This window comes from Embiotoca jacksoni, unplaced genomic scaffold, assembly GCF_022577435.1.
Source record: "Embiotoca jacksoni isolate LCO1_2020_lvr unplaced genomic scaffold, fEmbJac1.0.p SCAF_6, whole genome shotgun sequence".
Classification (NCBI taxonomy): Eukaryota; Metazoa; Chordata; class Actinopteri; family Embiotocidae; genus Embiotoca; species Embiotoca jacksoni.
The window spans coordinates 8,946,840-8,964,588 of NW_027185414.1; the positions used below are offsets into that span (position 1 = coordinate 8,946,840).

The 17,749-nt window shown below is 38.8% G+C and overlaps 3 protein-coding genes across 3 annotated transcripts; all 3 read left to right on the top strand.

Annotated features, from left to right (window-relative positions):
• Positions 1-129: 129 nt before the first annotated feature.
• Positions 130-5,762, top strand: sec11a (SEC11 homolog A, signal peptidase complex subunit). The gene is made up of 6 exons (XM_069174129.1): positions 130-310; positions 773-882; positions 2,195-2,344; positions 2,540-2,659; positions 4,491-4,548; positions 4,651-5,762. Exons 1-6 carry the CDS (start codon positions 260-262, stop codon positions 4,699-4,701), a joined length of 540 nt encoding a protein of 179 aa, XP_069030230.1. The 5' UTR covers positions 130-259; the 3' UTR covers positions 4,702-5,762.
• A 1,810-nt stretch (positions 5,763-7,572) lies between these two features.
• On the top strand, positions 7,573-8,567 carry nmbb (neuromedin Bb). Its single transcript, XM_069174096.1, has 3 exons — positions 7,573-7,785; positions 7,966-8,153; positions 8,249-8,567. The coding sequence occupies exons 1-3, from the start codon at positions 7,620-7,622 to the stop codon at positions 8,300-8,302; spliced, it is 408 nt and encodes a 135-aa protein (XP_069030197.1). The 5' UTR covers positions 7,573-7,619; the 3' UTR covers positions 8,303-8,567.
• Positions 8,568-13,889: 5,322 nt separating this feature from the next.
• LOC138212984 (tetraspanin-3-like) lies at positions 13,890-17,719 on the top strand. The gene is made up of 7 exons (XM_069173751.1): positions 13,890-14,061; positions 14,727-14,918; positions 15,802-15,876; positions 16,141-16,242; positions 16,363-16,515; positions 16,672-16,755; positions 17,480-17,719. Exons 1-7 carry the CDS (start codon positions 13,999-14,001, stop codon positions 17,570-17,572), a joined length of 762 nt encoding a protein of 253 aa, XP_069029852.1. The 5' UTR covers positions 13,890-13,998; the 3' UTR covers positions 17,573-17,719.
• The last annotated feature ends 30 nt before the right edge of the window (positions 17,720-17,749 follow it).

Genomic DNA, 17,749 nt, shown 5'->3' on the forward strand with positions numbered 1-17,749 from the left:
CAGCATTTGAGGACAGAGCCAGCAACACGTTTCTCTTCAGCTTCGTACTTTTGGAAACCACCCTCTGCCCCTCTCTCGTATCCTGAACTGACACCTCACCTCGCAGCGCACATGTGGGCGGGACTTCCGGTCGAGCGCACCCGGAAGATTCGGATGCAAGTTTCACAGCTCGACCGCGCATCCATATGCTCGTTACTTTAAACGTTTTGATGTGATTTAGGTGCTTTTTTTTTTTTTCTACTCTCTAGTTTTTGCAGCAATGTTATCGTTAGACTTTCTCGACGATGTCCGTCGCATGAATAAGCGGCAGGTAAGGTTACCGGAGCTCGAGTTTCCTCCGCCTCTTTGTCCGGTGAGAGACCTCGGAGCTAACGACAACTAGCCGCGGTTTAACGCCGCAGCCTGTCTGCCTGATGTCGGCGACCTCCGGAGTGAACGCTTTCACGCACACGTGTCTTACACGGTCTCCAAAAGACTGCAGCCTGAAATATGTCCGCAAACCTCGTTTACCACAATAATCCTGCCTTCAGTCAGCTGTTGTCTTCATGGCACCGCTAGTCCACCGGCAGATGTGCTTACAAATGAGTCACCAGTGAATGTCGTGGTTTTTTTTTTTTTGTTTTTTTTTTACTAACAAAGCGTGGATTAATCATGTTTATTAAATTCATCTCGAGTTAGTTTTTACCTTAAAAAAAAAAGAAAAAAAGAAGCGCTAACTGCTGGTTATCCAGGTGCACTTCACTAAAATGAAATGTCCCCATCCTGTCTGCAGCTCTATTACCAGGTGCTGAACTTTGGTATGATTGTGTCCTCTGCTCTGATGATCTGGAAAGGACTGATGGTCGTCACTGGCAGTGAGAGTCCCATTGTTGTTGTCCTCAGGTAAGTTGCTCATATTTGCTGGGGTTTTGATTCCTGACCTACATTTTTATTCTGTACTGTGTTGTGAGAACTGAAGGAACTGGTTGGCATGGTAGAAATAACAATTATTTTCATTTATCAAATAATCTTATCAATTATTTTCTCGATTAATCAGTTAGCTGTCTGGTCTTTTTAAATATTAGAAAATTATGAAAAATGTTGACAAGTGTTTCCCAACACTCAAGGTGCAGCAAAAATGTCTGATTTCCCCCCCCAGACCAATATCCTACAACTAAAATAAATTCAATTTGTTATCACAGTCGAGGACCTAAAAAAAAAAAAAAAAAAAATCACATTTAAGAAGCATGTTTAAAAATGATTTAGCTTTCATTTTATTTAAAAAATAAATCATAATGACGAATCGATTACAAATTCAGGTATGGATAATTCAGCATGGAGCTTAGTGCTTCCTTGCAGAGCATAAACTGCTACTTCCTCATTTAACATTGACTTCTGTTTGAAGCCTGATGCTAATACAATAAGCAAACCACTGCCACCTCAACATTATTTCACAACACATATCCTGCAGAAGCTGCAGTTTCCTGTTTGTGTTTTTGTGTCTTCGATGTTGTCCTGCAGGTTTCGTTTTTTCTTTATACTTCTGTTAGCGTCTCTCTCTGTGTACTTTGAAGCGTACGATAGTTATTGGGGAACTTCACATGCTCAGTCTGAATTGAATTGAGTTCGATTAGCACGGGAACCTTGATGAACGCACCACCTCTCAAGATCTGTAACGCTAGATACAGCATGTCCACTCTGCTCTTCAAACCGTGTTATGATCTGTAACTCTCTTTTAAGTTAGGTTCCTTTTGCCAGATGATTGTCCAGTAAATGTTTTCTTTTCTGACTGAAATAGGTATATAGCTTTGTAATGTCATATTACCTCTTAAGTTTTACGCAATGGGAGAAGTGTGGTTCAATCACCGGTAGGTAGTGATGTCTTTGTGCAGTTTTGGTCCTAATATAAGCCACGCAATGTTGAGCTGTCATGTTCAAAGTAGATGTTTATGTGCTTTTGTGGCATTGCAAAAATTAAAATTTTCTAATGGACACATTTGAGTCCTAATTTCTGATGTTAAACAATTCTAAATATAGTAAACATATAGTTGTTTTTCAAATCTTTTATAAAATGTATCTCTTCCAGGAGATGTCTGTAAAGCAAAGGATGAGCTATGCATTGCATATTATTAATAAAAAAAAAAAAGGACATTTCTTGTTTAAATTATCAAATGGTACCAGCTAAATTTTGTAATACATACCTATATTTTTCTAGTGGCAGTATGGAGCCAGCTTTCCACAGAGGAGACCTCTTGTTTCTGACCAACCGGGTTGAGGATCCCATCAGAGTCGGAGAGATTGTTGTCTTCAGGATAGAAGGCCGAGAGATCCCAATAGTACACAGAGTCCTAAAGATCCATGAAAAGTACGTATGCGTATTTTAATAGTGTTTTTATCCCTAGTGAAGTTGATCTTCCAGTATCACAGAGTCCCATTCCTGTCCATCAAAGCTGAGTGTCATTCATAATATTGAATTCTATTGACATCAATACTAAATAATGCTGACATTTCATACTCTTTGTGAATCCTCATTAAAATCATGCTGATGCTTTGTTCACAGGGAAAATGGAGACATTAAGTTTTTGACCAAAGGGGACAACAATGCGGTGGATGACAGAGGGCTGTACAAGCAGGGCCAACACTGGCTGGAGAAAAAAGATGTGGTGGGACGAGCTAGGGGGTGAGTATATTTGTGGGGAAAAGTACATAATAGGACAAATATCTTAAAACCATATTTGATGCAGATAATTTGAGCTGCTCAATATGTTTCCAAATCAAAGCTGTAGAATTGCAACCCGTGAAAGTTTGAAGTGCCGGACAGGGAAGATGTGTTGAATTCAAATAGTCTTTATTGGCAAGATAAAACAGTATGTGTGGCCAACACATTTCTGTTCAGGGCAAACACAATAAAAGCATCACTTAATGGAATCGAGTATGACAGCCGTGTTTTTCTTTAAGAGAAACTGTCAAGGTCATTTACAAAAAGCAGCAATTTCTCATCTTGCCCTGTTTTAAGATTTGGGATTAGTGTTGTTCTGTTGTCTTTTCTAGTTAATTTAAATGTAACAAGGTCGGACTCGGGGAGGTTCATCCTCCCTATCAGCGCTTGTCCTTATGCATGAGAGGGGAAGGAAGGGCACTGAACAGGTATATGTAGCAGCTGTTCATCTCCGAAATTCATCTTTTGATTGTGCTGCATAAGAACTGTGGCCTTCTTTTTTTTTTCCTCTGGATTGAATTTATTTTGACAAGTACCTTAATTGTTAAAGCTGGATTTATAGTGATACAAGAGGTAAATGGGAGCCCCAACGAAGGAGCCTATGGTGTATAATTTGAATTATAGTTTCCCCCCCCCTGTAAAGCTTGATGCTTGTGTTGTTTGTGATCAGACTATGCAGTGTTCTATATTTCCCACAGTGACCATATTCATGAATTAACTTTGTGAATCAGAGCATTGGTGAGCTACAAACTAAGATAAATAGCTCTGGAGTTGTCTTCAGGTAACCTTTGCTATGCATTTTTTCCCCAGAATGTCGTCGTCTCAGTGGAGGTTTGAAAAATACTTGAGATGTTTTTGTGTATTAGCAAAGTGCACCCTGCCAGCAGATTTCTATGTATATCCCGGCGGCTCTAGAAAGGCTCTCGAGGCATAATTGCATACTGTATCATACATTTGTGTGCTGTGATGTGCAGATGTAAGGTGTCTCAAGATCTTGGAAAATGAACTTTTATGAAATATGATAAAAAGTTTATTCTTTACAACACTTATTGACAAAATATATATAAACTGCCACCCATATACAGTAAAATATGAAGGGTCAATTGTCATTTAATTAACAAGCTTTTAGTTTCTTGTTTGACACCTATCACCTACTGGGTAGCCATTTAGGGATAGCTAGTGGCTCACTAGCCGTCAGTCATAACTGTCCTTTTTTCCAGAAAAACTTGCTTCACCATACTTTTGTATTAGCAAATAGTGTTTATTTACTTAAATATAATATCATTTTACATTATTTCATTGACAATATAACTTAAATTTACTCCATTTCCTTGAAGGAAACTCATCCAAATCATTAGTAACACCTATATCTCGGTTGTCTTTGAGATCGACAGCTTTCACGCCGGCCTCTTTGAAGAGAAAACAATTTGCTCATGGAATACCTACTGTCTTTATGTCAACATGTCTCTTCCAAATGTTGTTTATATCACGGATGTGTTTCATTTCGTATTCCTGTCAAATGAGTGCGTTTACTGTGACGTTACTGTGTAACACTCCCGTGTTGTTGCAGAAATGTTTTTCATTCGGCGAATGATATTCCTGAAAATATGATCACCATTCATTCATTCATTATTGACATCTACTCTGTGTTTGTTGTTACAATCATTATCAGCTCCGCACAAAGTTTCTCGTTTATATGTTTTACTCAAAGGGGTGTGAATTGACCTGACAAACTGACATGTATTACGTATCAATGAATGTTCCTGACTGTAAGCGATGTTGTAATCTCCAGGTTTGTGCCATACATTGGAATTGTCACCATTCTTATGAATGATTACCCCAAGTTCAAGGTAAGTTGGTCATTCCTGTCGATTAGTACCAGCTGACAAGATTCTGGTAGTTTTTAAGCTGAAAGCTTAAACACCACTTATTTCACTGTTTTCATTCTGCAGTATGCTGTTCTCTTCATGCTGGGTCTCTTCGTGTTGGTCCATCGGGAGTGAGGTCCCCACACTTCAGCACTCAAGAAGGATAAACTACGTCCAGGGAAACCTCAGTCATGCCTTTCAAAATGGAATTAAGTTAGACTTTGTCAAACCCAACTGGCTTTTTTGTACCATCTGTTTGAACATTTTGTAGAAATGTGGATAGGGTGTTTACATTTGAGAAATCCAAGCTTTAAAAGTATTTTTGTGAGGGATCTAGGCTAAATTTAAATTGAAGTCAATCTTTATTTGTAATATTCAGAATGTGAAACCGCATTCTTAAAGATAAATTAAGTCTTGTTTTCTTTCCTGTTGAATTGTTGTCTTTGAGAAAAATATGTGAAGTATTTTATGACAACTGAATATGAATGATATTAAATATGAAATCTGGATACCATCCACTATGGATTATTTTAAGTCTTTGCCTCATTTTTCTTTTTAGCCCCTGTTCAACAGTGCAAGTTTGTATTATTGTACAGAATTCATTCTCATGAAACAGAAGCCATTTCCTCTGGTCACTATTTGTTTAGGTCACTGATGAGCAATATCTTTTTGAAAGAAAAAAAATTAGCAGGGAAATGAGTTTTTGTATTTCTATTGCTGTTACAGAGAGACTTACATTAAATTAAACATGTTTTAGTAGTTCGACATAATGTTAAGCAATTAAACAAAAAAAAGTCCTTAAAATAAGCTATATGTGGTGAAGATTTCATACTTTCATACTGTTTGTGTATAATTCAACTATCCAAATATTCTGTGAAACCAATACCAACCTTTCAGGTGAACTGTGCCAGAGATAATTTGTTGCTCAGACATTTTGCTGTTAATTAAATGGTGTAATGGCTTGTTTGGTAAATTTCTATGTAAAGGTCACTTTTTTTTTTTAAAGTGGGCTGAGATTCCCGTGGTTGCAGACATGCTTTGAGCATTAACCCTGTTGCTGTGCTTTTGTGACGTCAGTGCACTTATGTGTTCTTGCAATCAAGGGAAGTTCTGTTGTGGCTATCCAGCACCGACACGTAATCATACAGTGGTATGGATCAACATGTAATCTTAATATAAATCCACTTTAAATTTTATTGAGGCACTTGAACTTTGACTGAAATTGATTGCGTTTGGCTGAAAGCATTGTCAGACTGGAAAGACCTTGACCTCGATGCCAATGAGAGTGAGGCTTTCTAGATAGATTTGTTTGACAACACTTAAAACAAAAATGATAGGCTGGTCACAGTTGACAGACCTCATATAAAGTGTTTTAAAAATGAACCAATAATAAAAATGCACAATAAAACCATATGGTTTATTTCCATCGGGTCCTCTATTGCAGTACGAGATGGCAGATTGTATAAGACTGTCAAGCAAGAGTGACAAAACACTTATAGACAAAAACATCAAGATCTGATTTAAAAACTCATCTTGTTTTAGCTTCAACAAGATAGGCAGCTAATTCCACTGGCATGCAGCTGTATATAAAATTATGTTTTTCCCCAAACCATGATTTAAATTAATTTTCAACTGTACCTCACAAAAACATAAATATTCTTCAGTGGTTTCACTTTATCTCCGGCAAACATGATTAGACATTAAAGGTCACATGGGTGAGTAGATTAAGCTGTTAAAACTTAAAGCAGCCTACTTTTAACCCTGACTGGTTTGTGGATCAGCTTCTGTGAATGTTATGGACTCGAACTCTGACATTGTCGGGTTTCCACTTTGCTGTGGTCACGAGAGAACAAAGCAACATCAAGTAACCTCTATGCCATAGTCTCATGGGTACCTTTGGACCTTTAAACTTGAACTGTGGGATCTACAGTATATGGTTGTTTTGAGCCTGAGATGCATATCCACACATTGTAGGAAAACTGAATTGCGACTGTCTCGGTTCATTTAATCTGTGAACATGAGGCGAGTGATGCAGTAATGGTCCGACAGTCTTCTAATTAGACTGACATTCAGCTGTGCAGAATTCCAAAAATCACAAGTATGTGTGTTAATGTCAAAGGTTATTAAAAGAGCAAGATGGATGCCGCAGCTCTTCCACTATACTTGCAACTTTAGCACCCTGAAGTGACAGAGAGGCCATCTGTCTTATCTGCTCTAAATTAGCAGTGAGAACCAGCAGGTTCTCTCGGCCTCAGAGGACTGACGGTGATCACAGGAGCATGCTGCAACTGGCCAAATGTTATGTTGCTCATTGTAAGGGGCCAGGCCTGGTCCTGGGAGGTGGGGGGGGGGGGGAACCTGAGCAGGAAATTACTACATGTATTGCTCTAGAAGGATGCATTAGTTACCCCTGTGCCCTTTTGTGGCTCTGACCACACAATTTACAACAACAGTGCACAACATTCAATAAATAATTTCAGTATTTGTCACTTTATTCAGCTTTCACTGAGGCTTTGAATATATCCTGTTGCATGTTGTGGCATATGATATGTGATTGGGTTAATATAAACTCAATATGAATGCATTTTGAGGGAGTTTTCCTCAAAAAAGAGCACTTACCTACATCCATATCAATTACCCTTCTCCAAAAAAATAAATAAATAATAATTTCAGCCTGTACCAGGAGGAAATAAAATCATACCTCTGTCAATCAACTTGTATTGAGCATCTGTTATATTGTAGCTCATCTAGTTGAGAGGATTGACAGGACCTTTTTTGCGGCAAACGTTCACATCTGCCTTGAGTTAAAGATGAGTCGTGAGGTGCCAGAAATACGCACAGCCACACACGCGCTCCAACGATACCTGAACAACGCGTCGACTGACTTAATTTAAATTTATGCAGCAAGCTGAATGAAAAAGTACACGCAACATAAAATGAGCCCACCCCGTCCAGGAAAGCCTATAAAAGCAGGATGCGTCTGAGCAACCTACGACCAGCAGGAGACACTTGGAAAATTTGCGCCCTGGAGGACAGTTCGCCAGTCTGTTGAGATGAGAGGGTTTACACTGAATAACGTCTGCCAGTGTGGCTTATTTACATACCTTGTCTTATTTTCTTTCATGTCTTTCACCACTGCAGTTAGTTTCGATCTGACTGAGCTTAGGAATAAAGTTGCAAAAATCAAAGTGAATCCAAGAGGCAATCTTTGGGCAACAGGTAAGAATGATTTATTTTTTTTGTTCTCTTCTGTGGACCAATTGGTCAAATTTGCTTTACAACCCATTTCATTTGTATTTATATGTCTACATTATAGCCTGTTATGTTTCTTTTTCCATCATCACGTTAATTTCCCCCTTGTTTAATCAGCATTAATGAGCCTTTTCTATGGTTTGACAGGACATTTCATGGGGAAGAAGAGTGTGATGGATGCCCCCCTGCTGCCTTCCACTGAAGACCAGGGTGTTAATGGGCTGGAAGTCTCCCTCCCTGCGGAGCAGAGCGCGCTCGGGGAGCTTTTCCAGGAGTTTCTGCGGGTAGCGTTGCAGGCGCAGGTGGACACGCAAGAGAGCCGCTCGAAAAATCAGGTGAGGACCAGGCTGCCGCAACGTTTTCTGGCCACTAAATGCCAGATAGTCGTAAATCTTTATTCTAATTTCAAGTAACACACTCTCTGTTTCAGGAGGCGGACTTGTTGATGAAGATTTTAGAAAACTACATCCAAAGCAGAAAGTGATGGAGAGGATTAAAGCCTGGAACGCATGAACACGGACCCGATGTCACCCACAGCCTCATGGGATAAAATAAATAAATCAGAAACAGTCCACAGTCTCCTGCTCATCATGATTGTAATTTACTGTAACTGAACTATCATACTTAGCTTACATCTCATGTTCTATTAATACAGCTTTTTCCAATTTATTTAGATTAATAGGCTATGTTTTACATTGTATTGTTGTTTATTTAGTTATTTATATTAAATAAAATAATTATTTGCAATGCTTTGACTTTGTGATGCAGATGAATTACAGATTGATTTGATATCTTATTCTAAATAATGTAACAGAACTATACGGAAAACTGACTTCCTTATAGATACAACACATGGGTTGTTTTGAATGTTTCTAAAATAGTCTTGCATGACAATGGAGGATACAGAGAAGACTATAAAATATTAATGTTGCGAAGCCCTTTTAGTGAGACGAATTTGACTCATTGTTTTTCTCCTGTGGCCTCAAAGATTGAACAGCTACAGCACCCCAGAGTCTTAAAAAACCCAACATAAAACCCTTTCTGTAACCTATAAGTCTATATGTTGGTCTGAGCTTTACAATAACTTTACTGAATGTGTCCCCTTCTGTTTTCCTCCACAGGAGGTTTGGTACATGACCTTTACAACTCTTATTTATAGGCCCATCACTAACATTTGTTCAGCATGAGCAAGATGTTTTTTCTCACTTATGTGGATTGATGTAAAAGCATGTTCAAAATAACACTTACATAAATACAAAATGTAGGCAGCTTACATAAATCACATTTCTTAGTTTCCTGAATATTTTGACAGCAAATCAATATTACCTTTTGTAGGTATACTTTTTCTATCCTTTGCATAAAGGGATGATCTGTTCTCTCGATCGATAGTGGTGAAGTGAAGTGAGGTGAGATGGCCCATGCAGCTTCTTTGCCTTGGGCTATTCCGTTGTATGAGAAGCCGCTATGGCTATTTCAATATCTCTCCCACAATGCCCTGTCTGTTACTGCATGGCATTTTCAGGTGTGGATTGTGCACCGTGTCCATAGTGATGAATGATGAGTTAGAAATTACTCACTTAGACTTTAATACAAAAGCAATGAAGTCCCACACTTAAGTCCGCAAGAACTCCTTCCTTCATGAAGGTTATGAAGTTGAATTCCTGATAAAAAAAAAAAAAAGGGGTTATTATGGTGTCTATTCAATAGTATGGTCATTTTGGAGACTTTTTTGTGATGATGTTAAATTGCAATGTTCTATACAGAGGTGTTTCTAGAAATAGGGTCATAGCGACTCTTCAGTTTATAACTTCACACTTTTGCTTTGTCAATGTTTAGAGCTTTTTAAAATAGATCGAGTTGTGGGTTAATATTTCTCCATAAATTCACATATTAGGTCATTATTTTGCCAAATAGCAGCTGTGATCCTGGAATTTTCAGGTGCAAAGCATTATACACAAATAGATTAGTGGGCTAGGAAATTGGGTACAATTTAAAAAGGAAGCCTCTTCAAAAGGTTACAAGAGATTTTAAGTACTGAAGAAAAAGTTGTCATACCCGGAGAAAACATATTTTCCATGTTTTGGTTAAAATGTTCTTTTTGCTTACATTTACAAACACGTGTGCAGACGTTTTAGTGAAGATACTTTGTGAGAGGTAAATTTCAGGACATCATACTGTAGTGTAATGAGTTAGCTTTTGCACAAATACTCAAGAATGGCTGATCTGTATTTTAATGTTGAGGAGGGGCTGGGGGATTGCTGTGAATATAACTGTCCTCTCATGACTTCAAACTGCAGGTCCAGACACGTTTCCATACAATTTGAAAATTCACAGACCTCCCATAAACATATGCCTCCTCACTCATGGGGCGGATTTAATTTAGCATCTCTGTGCCCTCTGTTTACTTTGAATTTGCTCCATTGCTCATACAAATGCCTCATTCCTTCATAAGCTCAGATTTATCTAGTAATCCATCTTTCTGTCAACCCACACAAATGAACAGCTCTTGCCAAAGAGAAAATAGTAAAGATATATGTATGTAGAGATATGATTTCACTCAAATCTTTTTCCCGAGATTGATAAAAATCATTAGAATTTATGACTACCCCATAAATAAATCAGTATCAATAAAGCAGGAAATGGAACTACAGTAAATGGAGGAAGTGAAGAATCTTTGAGGCAGCTGAGGTGTGGACTGGGCAACAGTTCAAATCTGAAAGATACACAAATTCAGAGATTAAAATAATTTGCTATTTAGCCCACAGATGGTCATCTAAGAGGACACTCATTCTGATGTGATTGAAATAATTCAAATGGAAACTTAATGTGGCGCAAAAGACTTTAAATGCAACTAAAAATACATGTACTTCAGTTACGTTTTTTATAGCAGCAATATGGCTATTAATGTATTCCAACCAGGAAAAATCAATATAAAAGAAAACCATAAAACGAAATATTATGCAATAATTTATATTCGTTTGTGGAGTCAGTCACAGGAAATGTTGCAGCTGAATAAAAGTAGACATGAACAATCAGCAACCATTACAGATTTAATCACCGTGAGGTGGTTAGATGGGACTTTTAATGATGTTAATAATGAAGTTTTTTTTAACATCAGAGACTAAAATCAGGCATCTGTCACTGTAATGGGTTCAATTTGATCAAAATCGTGGCGTGTTATTCCATGCTGCTGCTATGAGAAATGAGTATCCTGCAGGGATTAGTATATGTGGAATTCTTCATGTTTCAATGAACAGCAACTGATTCACTGTAACTTATTTCTTTCTATGACAGTGTTTCTTTGACAATCTTGTAATTCTGTAATTAAAGCATCACCTGAACAGAAATATCTGACGTTGGGACATCACCCTGTTCACCAAACAAATGGTGATATCCCCACTGAGCAGGTGATAAAGATTTTGTCACAGCATGCAAAAATAAAACCCTGTGTATCTTTGCATGAATCCAAAAATCTTTTCAGAATCTTTCTAACAGCTACTGTATAGTTTTTATTGTTTCAGTATGTAAAAGCCGCACCAAAAGAAAGTAGAGCCTCTTTATGTTGGCATTTATTGCACTGTGCAATTCATCCTCTTCGTCTCTACAATCCTTGTGACCATCTCTCCAACGTGGAGCTGCTCTCCCTTGAAATTTACTGTCACTTACATAGAAAAAAATTAAACACGGCAATTAATCAAAACATTAACCATCAATTTCCAAATTGTCTGATACAAAAATCTGCAATTTTATATCAGCTATGTACAAACTTTAACAGCTTCAGACATTTTCACTGGGAGGTAATAAGTGGTATGCATGACTCAATTTATACCTTTAGGGCTGCTGGTATTCTGTTTTTGCCTCTCTGCATATCTGCCTGTCTTTTGTTGTTCTTTAAATACGGACTCAAATGATAGCCAATAGGTCAACTTTATGCATAATTCACACAGTGGACATATACTATGTCGACAGAGGTAGCCTCGGCTTCTGCTGGAATTTGTTAAGTTCTACTCTTGTTCAGTTTGAACATCAAAAGCTGACAGAGACAAATGTGGCAACAATAAACTCAATAAAAGCAAGGCTTTGGGCAACAGTCCAAGTCATTATTGATTGAATGGGGCGAATAACTTTCAATTGAGTAATCCATCTGGCACCCATAGGAAACACTCCTGGTTTAAATTAAAGGGGCATATCACATGTCTTTCACTGTTGCCAAGGGACTATGTGGGTGCTGTGTGCATGTTATTAGTCATTCAAGCCTGAGACTGACCATCTGAAGAATTAATGTAGTCTAAATAAGTATTATCACATGGTTATAGGTTGCTCTCACCAACTGTTGTCTCTTGATAAACCCTCCTTCTCAACTTGTATGCCATTGTATAACTAGCAATGATACACTGCCACCCACTGGCATAAAAACCTTCACTGCACATCCGTGACACCGCTGCACGTTCTCCAAGCTATTTTTTTTAAGGTGCCGAGATAATCCTGAAACCAACCATTTAATAAAAGCCGCATGCCTGTACTCCAATAGATTCCTCTCAATTTTTGTACGTCTAAATTAATATCCTCCCATTGAGAAGTCTAAAATCAAATGCTCTTTTGTAGACGCACTCAATATTGATCAAGTGACTTTACATGAAGCACCCCAATGAGAGCAAACATTTCCAATATTTTGTTTTATGACCAAATAACTACAGAACCAGTCTTATCAGTCTTTTAATGGTGAATAGTGTCTGGCGAAATGATACACGCTACCACATATTGCATACTTTGCTGCCTGCTTTGCAGTTAACTGCAGATTCAATATATAGCCTACTAGCTGCACGTGTCAGACATGTCAGTGTCTTAAGGTCATTTTTGAGTTAAGAAACAATGTAAGCAACAGCTGAGGCTAATAACAAATATCAAGCTCTCACCACTGCCATTAATTATTATTGGACATTAAGACATGAACATTTTGTATCCACAGCTTGTGCAACATATTTATTAATTATAATTAATGTCTTGCGTGATTTCATTACAATAGCCCTCTCGGCAGAAGCCTGAGCAGCAGATAGATGCAGACAGGTGAGCTGCAGACTTTCAGGTGAACTCTCTTCTCTTGGTGAAATATCTAGCCATGACTTCAATAGCTCTTTGCTGACACTTTGTTTTTGACTGAGCTTTTGAAGCTGGTTTAAAATGAGTATCGTGGCTCTTGTGTTGCCTGTATCAAAAAATGAAATGATAAAGACTCAAAGAAGAGAGTGAGGGTTGAAAAAAGCTTACAGTAGCCTGTGTGGTTTGCAGTAAATTACATATGTTCTGGAGAACAGACTTATGCTTCTTAAGAAGACAGGGAATTAACAACATTTCATGTAAAAGGCTTGTTCTTGTAGACTACATCGAGGGTCATGAGGTACACTACAGAGTGAAACCGTGTTGGTGTTGTGTGAAATTCTAATCCTCCTGTAAGTGGTGATCCTGCAACATAAAAACATCCCAATTAAAAATAGTCCTTCATTAAACAAATTATTTGCATTTTTCTTTTTATAAGTCCATGCTTTGATATTTCTCATCATCTGAATAATACTCAGGTTTCATGTGCACATGGTAGATGGGACATGAGAAACGTGGTGCTGTAGGGAAGCAGAAGCATGTAGGAGAAAGACACACTCCAAATGCAGATTTTAAACGTTGCCAAAATGGGTGTAAAGTTGACATCCAGTGCTGCTTAGGACGACTTGCTTATTTACGCTGTCTGGCATTTGACGAGTCCTGAAAGGCACATTACAAAGAAAAGCAGCGATTAAAACCCCTCTGCGGGGCTGTGTTGACAACGCGTATGATGTTGTTGCTTCAATTGCTTCAAATGTGGGCACAAGCTTCAAGTAAATTACATATAATTCAAACCGAAATGCTATAATGTGATAAACTGTTCCAGGGATCAGTGTTCAAATAGCTTCAGTCAGACTTGTTTGTTGTGGATGATGATGATGATGATGATGACGTCACCGGATCACGTGAGCTTTATCCTTTCTTTGCGGCGCTCTCATTGGTCGAGCGCAGAAGACTCTGCACAGCGGGGGCAGAGCGAAGCCATTTTATTATTTTAACAGCAGAAGTCGCAGGTGCATCAGTATTTCATTTTTTTTTTTAACACCAATAACCACCGGTTTTCATTTCTGTACTCGCGACACCATGGGCCAGTGTGGGATTACGTCATCCAAAACCGTCTTGGTTTTCCTCAATCTCATATTTTGGGTAAGAAAACGGCAGAATGTTTGAACAACGTGCAGCATCCCAGTGAGGCCGGGGATGGAGGCATGAGCAGGCGAGCCCACTGCGCCAGAGAGGCGCTGCAGTTTGGCGACAGCGGAGTTGCTTTATGAGGCGGGAAATACACCACTCAGTGTGACTTTTGTGTTCAATGTAAGATGCTGTGACTTGAATTTGGAAAAAAAACAAAACAGCAAATGCTCAAGGTAACTGGCTCCTGTGTGAAGCTGCCGCCCACAGGTCCTGGCGATGACGTTATGCAGCAGCTGCTGGCAGACGGAGGCAGCTGAGTTCACCTCCACAGCCACATCACATTATTACAACAGCAGAGACACATTATAGTACATATCAAAAACGACGATCCGAGTTCATTAACATATAATATCATCTCCCAGGATGTCTGTTTTATGTCAAGCTGACAATCAATCGATGCTGACTGCATTGCATCTGTCTTGTCACATTTGTTTTATGGTCTTTGTGTCTAAATTGCTGTTGTTCACGTGCATAGTTTTTTTTTATTATTATATAATTATGCCGTGTTGTCTATTTCTACTGTTTTCCTTTAGTTTTCCTTTTACTAACGTGCAGGTAAACGGTATTGGCATAGCAGGCTCCTTTGCTGCGTCTCTGACTCCTGTTTCTCTCTGCAGGCTGCAGCTGGAATTTTATGCTACATTGGAGCCTATGTGTTCATCACATACGACGACTATGACCACTTCTTCGAAGACGTGTACACTTTGATTCCAGCTGTTATCATAATAGCTGTCGGGACTCTTCTTTTCATCATCGGCCTGATTGGCTGCTGTGCAACAATACGTGAAAGCTCCTGTGGCTTGGCAACAGTGAGTGTCCACCGCTTTGGCTCAAAATGAGCAGAGGGAAGACATGTATGAAACATTTCACCTGCAGACAATAGAAAAATGCAAAACAGCTTAAAGGATGGGTTCATAATTTAAAAATTTTACAATAAAAAATAAATAAAAAAAAGGCCCCTTGTGGGATTAATAAAGTATCTATCTATCTATCTATCTATCTATCTATCTATCTATCTATCTATCTATCTATCTATCTATCTATCTATCTATCCTGTTTTAAACCAATAGTGAGCTCTTCACATCAATGCCGAACGCCTTTTCTCGTTGTGATCATTCCTCCTTTTCTTATACTGGGACCTATAACATCCCCTTTGTATTGTGTTTCCAGTAAAAGTGATGAGAGACAAAATCCACAGTCCTCCTGTGCATTAAGGTATTGGAGGGTTTATTTGAAGCTAGAATAAGGCTTCAGATTCCAAAGTAAAACAGATCAAGATGTCTTCAACAAGTCTTTCTTGTACAAATTTTGCTTCTTTTTGTGACATTGATTTCACTGCATTTTAGGAGGAAACACTAACAAAGAATTTCAAATTAAAAATTAGAAATTAAATTAAAAATAGATAAAGCCTCATTAGTTTCACGTAAACCTTTGAAGACACTTTGGATGGAAGGAGTACTATGGTCTTTGTGCCCTATTGCTTACATTTACAGAACATTAAAAAAGGCATCTTTTAATGAACAGACAGAGTTATTACAGTAATCAAAGGCCTTCTAAATCTTCATATGGACACCTGACTGTTGTTTAAAGAAAGACTTGTCCTCTAAGATTTGGGAAAAGTTACGTGTACCAATTTTATTTTAGACTGTTTTTTTTTACTAATGGCTTTCTTTCTGTTCGCTTTCATTTCAGTTTGCTGCCATTCTCCTGTTGGTATTTGTTACAGAGTGTGTGGTGGTGGTGCTCGGCTACATATACAGGGCAAAGGTAAACAGAGGCTCATTCGCCTGCATAAGTGTTGTAGTGTGTTAAAGTGGGTCAAAATCTGCAACAGCTGCAGATCGAAAGGGATGTTTGTTTTGGACTCCCCAAATTTAAGGGGAATTACTGTGAGATATTCTGAATTCTTCATGTTTGTTTCAGGTTAATGATGGGATTCTGATAATGTGTAAAACTGTTCCTTTATGGTAACGTATGCAAATGGCTGTCAGTGAACAAATGGAAGTAACTGCAGCTGTGTGCTTGTTTCAGGTAGAGGATGAGGTGAATCACTCCATCCAGAAGGTTTACAACGAATACAACGGCACCAACACAGATGCTCCGAGTCGCGCCATTGACTATGTGCAGAGGCAGGTGAGGAAAAACATGACATGATTATGCCTTTATATTTAGTTGAAGGACATGTTTTAGATTGTGAAAGAAATGTACAGCTTTAGTTTGAGGACGTTGAATCCTTCATCACTCTCCTGCTAGCTTCACTGCTGCGGCATCCACAACTACTCTGACTGGAAGAACACTCGCTGGTTTAAAGAATCCAAGAACAGCAGTGTCCCCGTCAGCTGCTGTCAACCCAGCATCAGCAACTGTACTGGCACTCTCAGTCAACCAGCATTTCTCTACCAGGAGGTACACACAACAAGTGAAGCTGTCATGTTTATCTGTGATTAAATCACTGACACAGATTCAAACTGTAAAATGATCATATTTATTGTGCATTCTGGTCTGTGAGGAATGTATTTACAGCTTTAAAACTCATGTAATGTCATTTGTGTTCTGCTTTAGGGTTGTGAAGCTCTTGTTGTGAAGAAATTAAAGGAGATCATGATGTATGTCATATGGGCTGCATTAACTTTCGCATCTATACAGGTAAGGAGGACGAGGCTGAAAAGCAAGAAAAGTTATTTTATCCAAAGAGTCCAACACTGCAAATAACATGAAACATAGATTAAACAAGTCCATAGTTGAACAAGTTATTTGGAGGTGAACACAAATTGATGGTCAGATTATCAATTGTAAATGGCCATTAAGTTTTGTCTATTTATATTCTGGTTCCTCTCTGACCTGCTGCCTCCCTGCAAACAACACGTACTGTATAGGACATATTATTGGAGGACTATATTTAAATCTAATCAAATCCTGTTTGCTGGGTGCATAATTAAAACTGGAGTAATATGCCAGAAAAACACTGAGCTGGCAGCAGCTCTGACTTCAATGTTTCAAAGCATTTCTTCTGTGTTTAACAGCTCAGCAGGTTTGCTGTTGACCAGGAAACCCTGCAGTGACAAAGACAGCATGGCAAATCCTTTAGTTTTACTCTCAAACATACTATCCAAACATCCCATACATCCTGTGTGAATGTGTGAAAAGACTGCATTTACAGTGCAGTTTACAGTTGTAGCATAGTGGCAAAAAGTAATTATCCCAGGAGATCAGGATGCTTGTTGTCAATTGCAAAGTTTGTCCCAACATTCCTGTTGATTGAGAAAACAGCTTCTCATAAGTGATGTGACCTGTGATTTTTCTTGTTAAGTTTGCTGAAGGGAAAGCTGACTTATGAAACAGCTTTGACTCCTTTGCTGTCTGCCTGCAGATGCTGGGCATGCTCTGCGCCTGCGTGGTGCTGTGCAGGAGGAGTCATGACCCGGCGTACGAGCTGCTGGTCACAACCAACAGCTACGCATGAAGGACGCGGCCAGCGAACAAAGCACTCAGAAAATCAACAGGAGCGTCACCGGACATGTCCACAGTAGATATCAGCTGTAGTTATATAAGCTCAAGCACACCTCGCACAATTCATGATAACGTAGCGAACACTGACAATGTGGTTTGGGTGGGTGGGTGGGTGGGTGGGGGTGGGGGG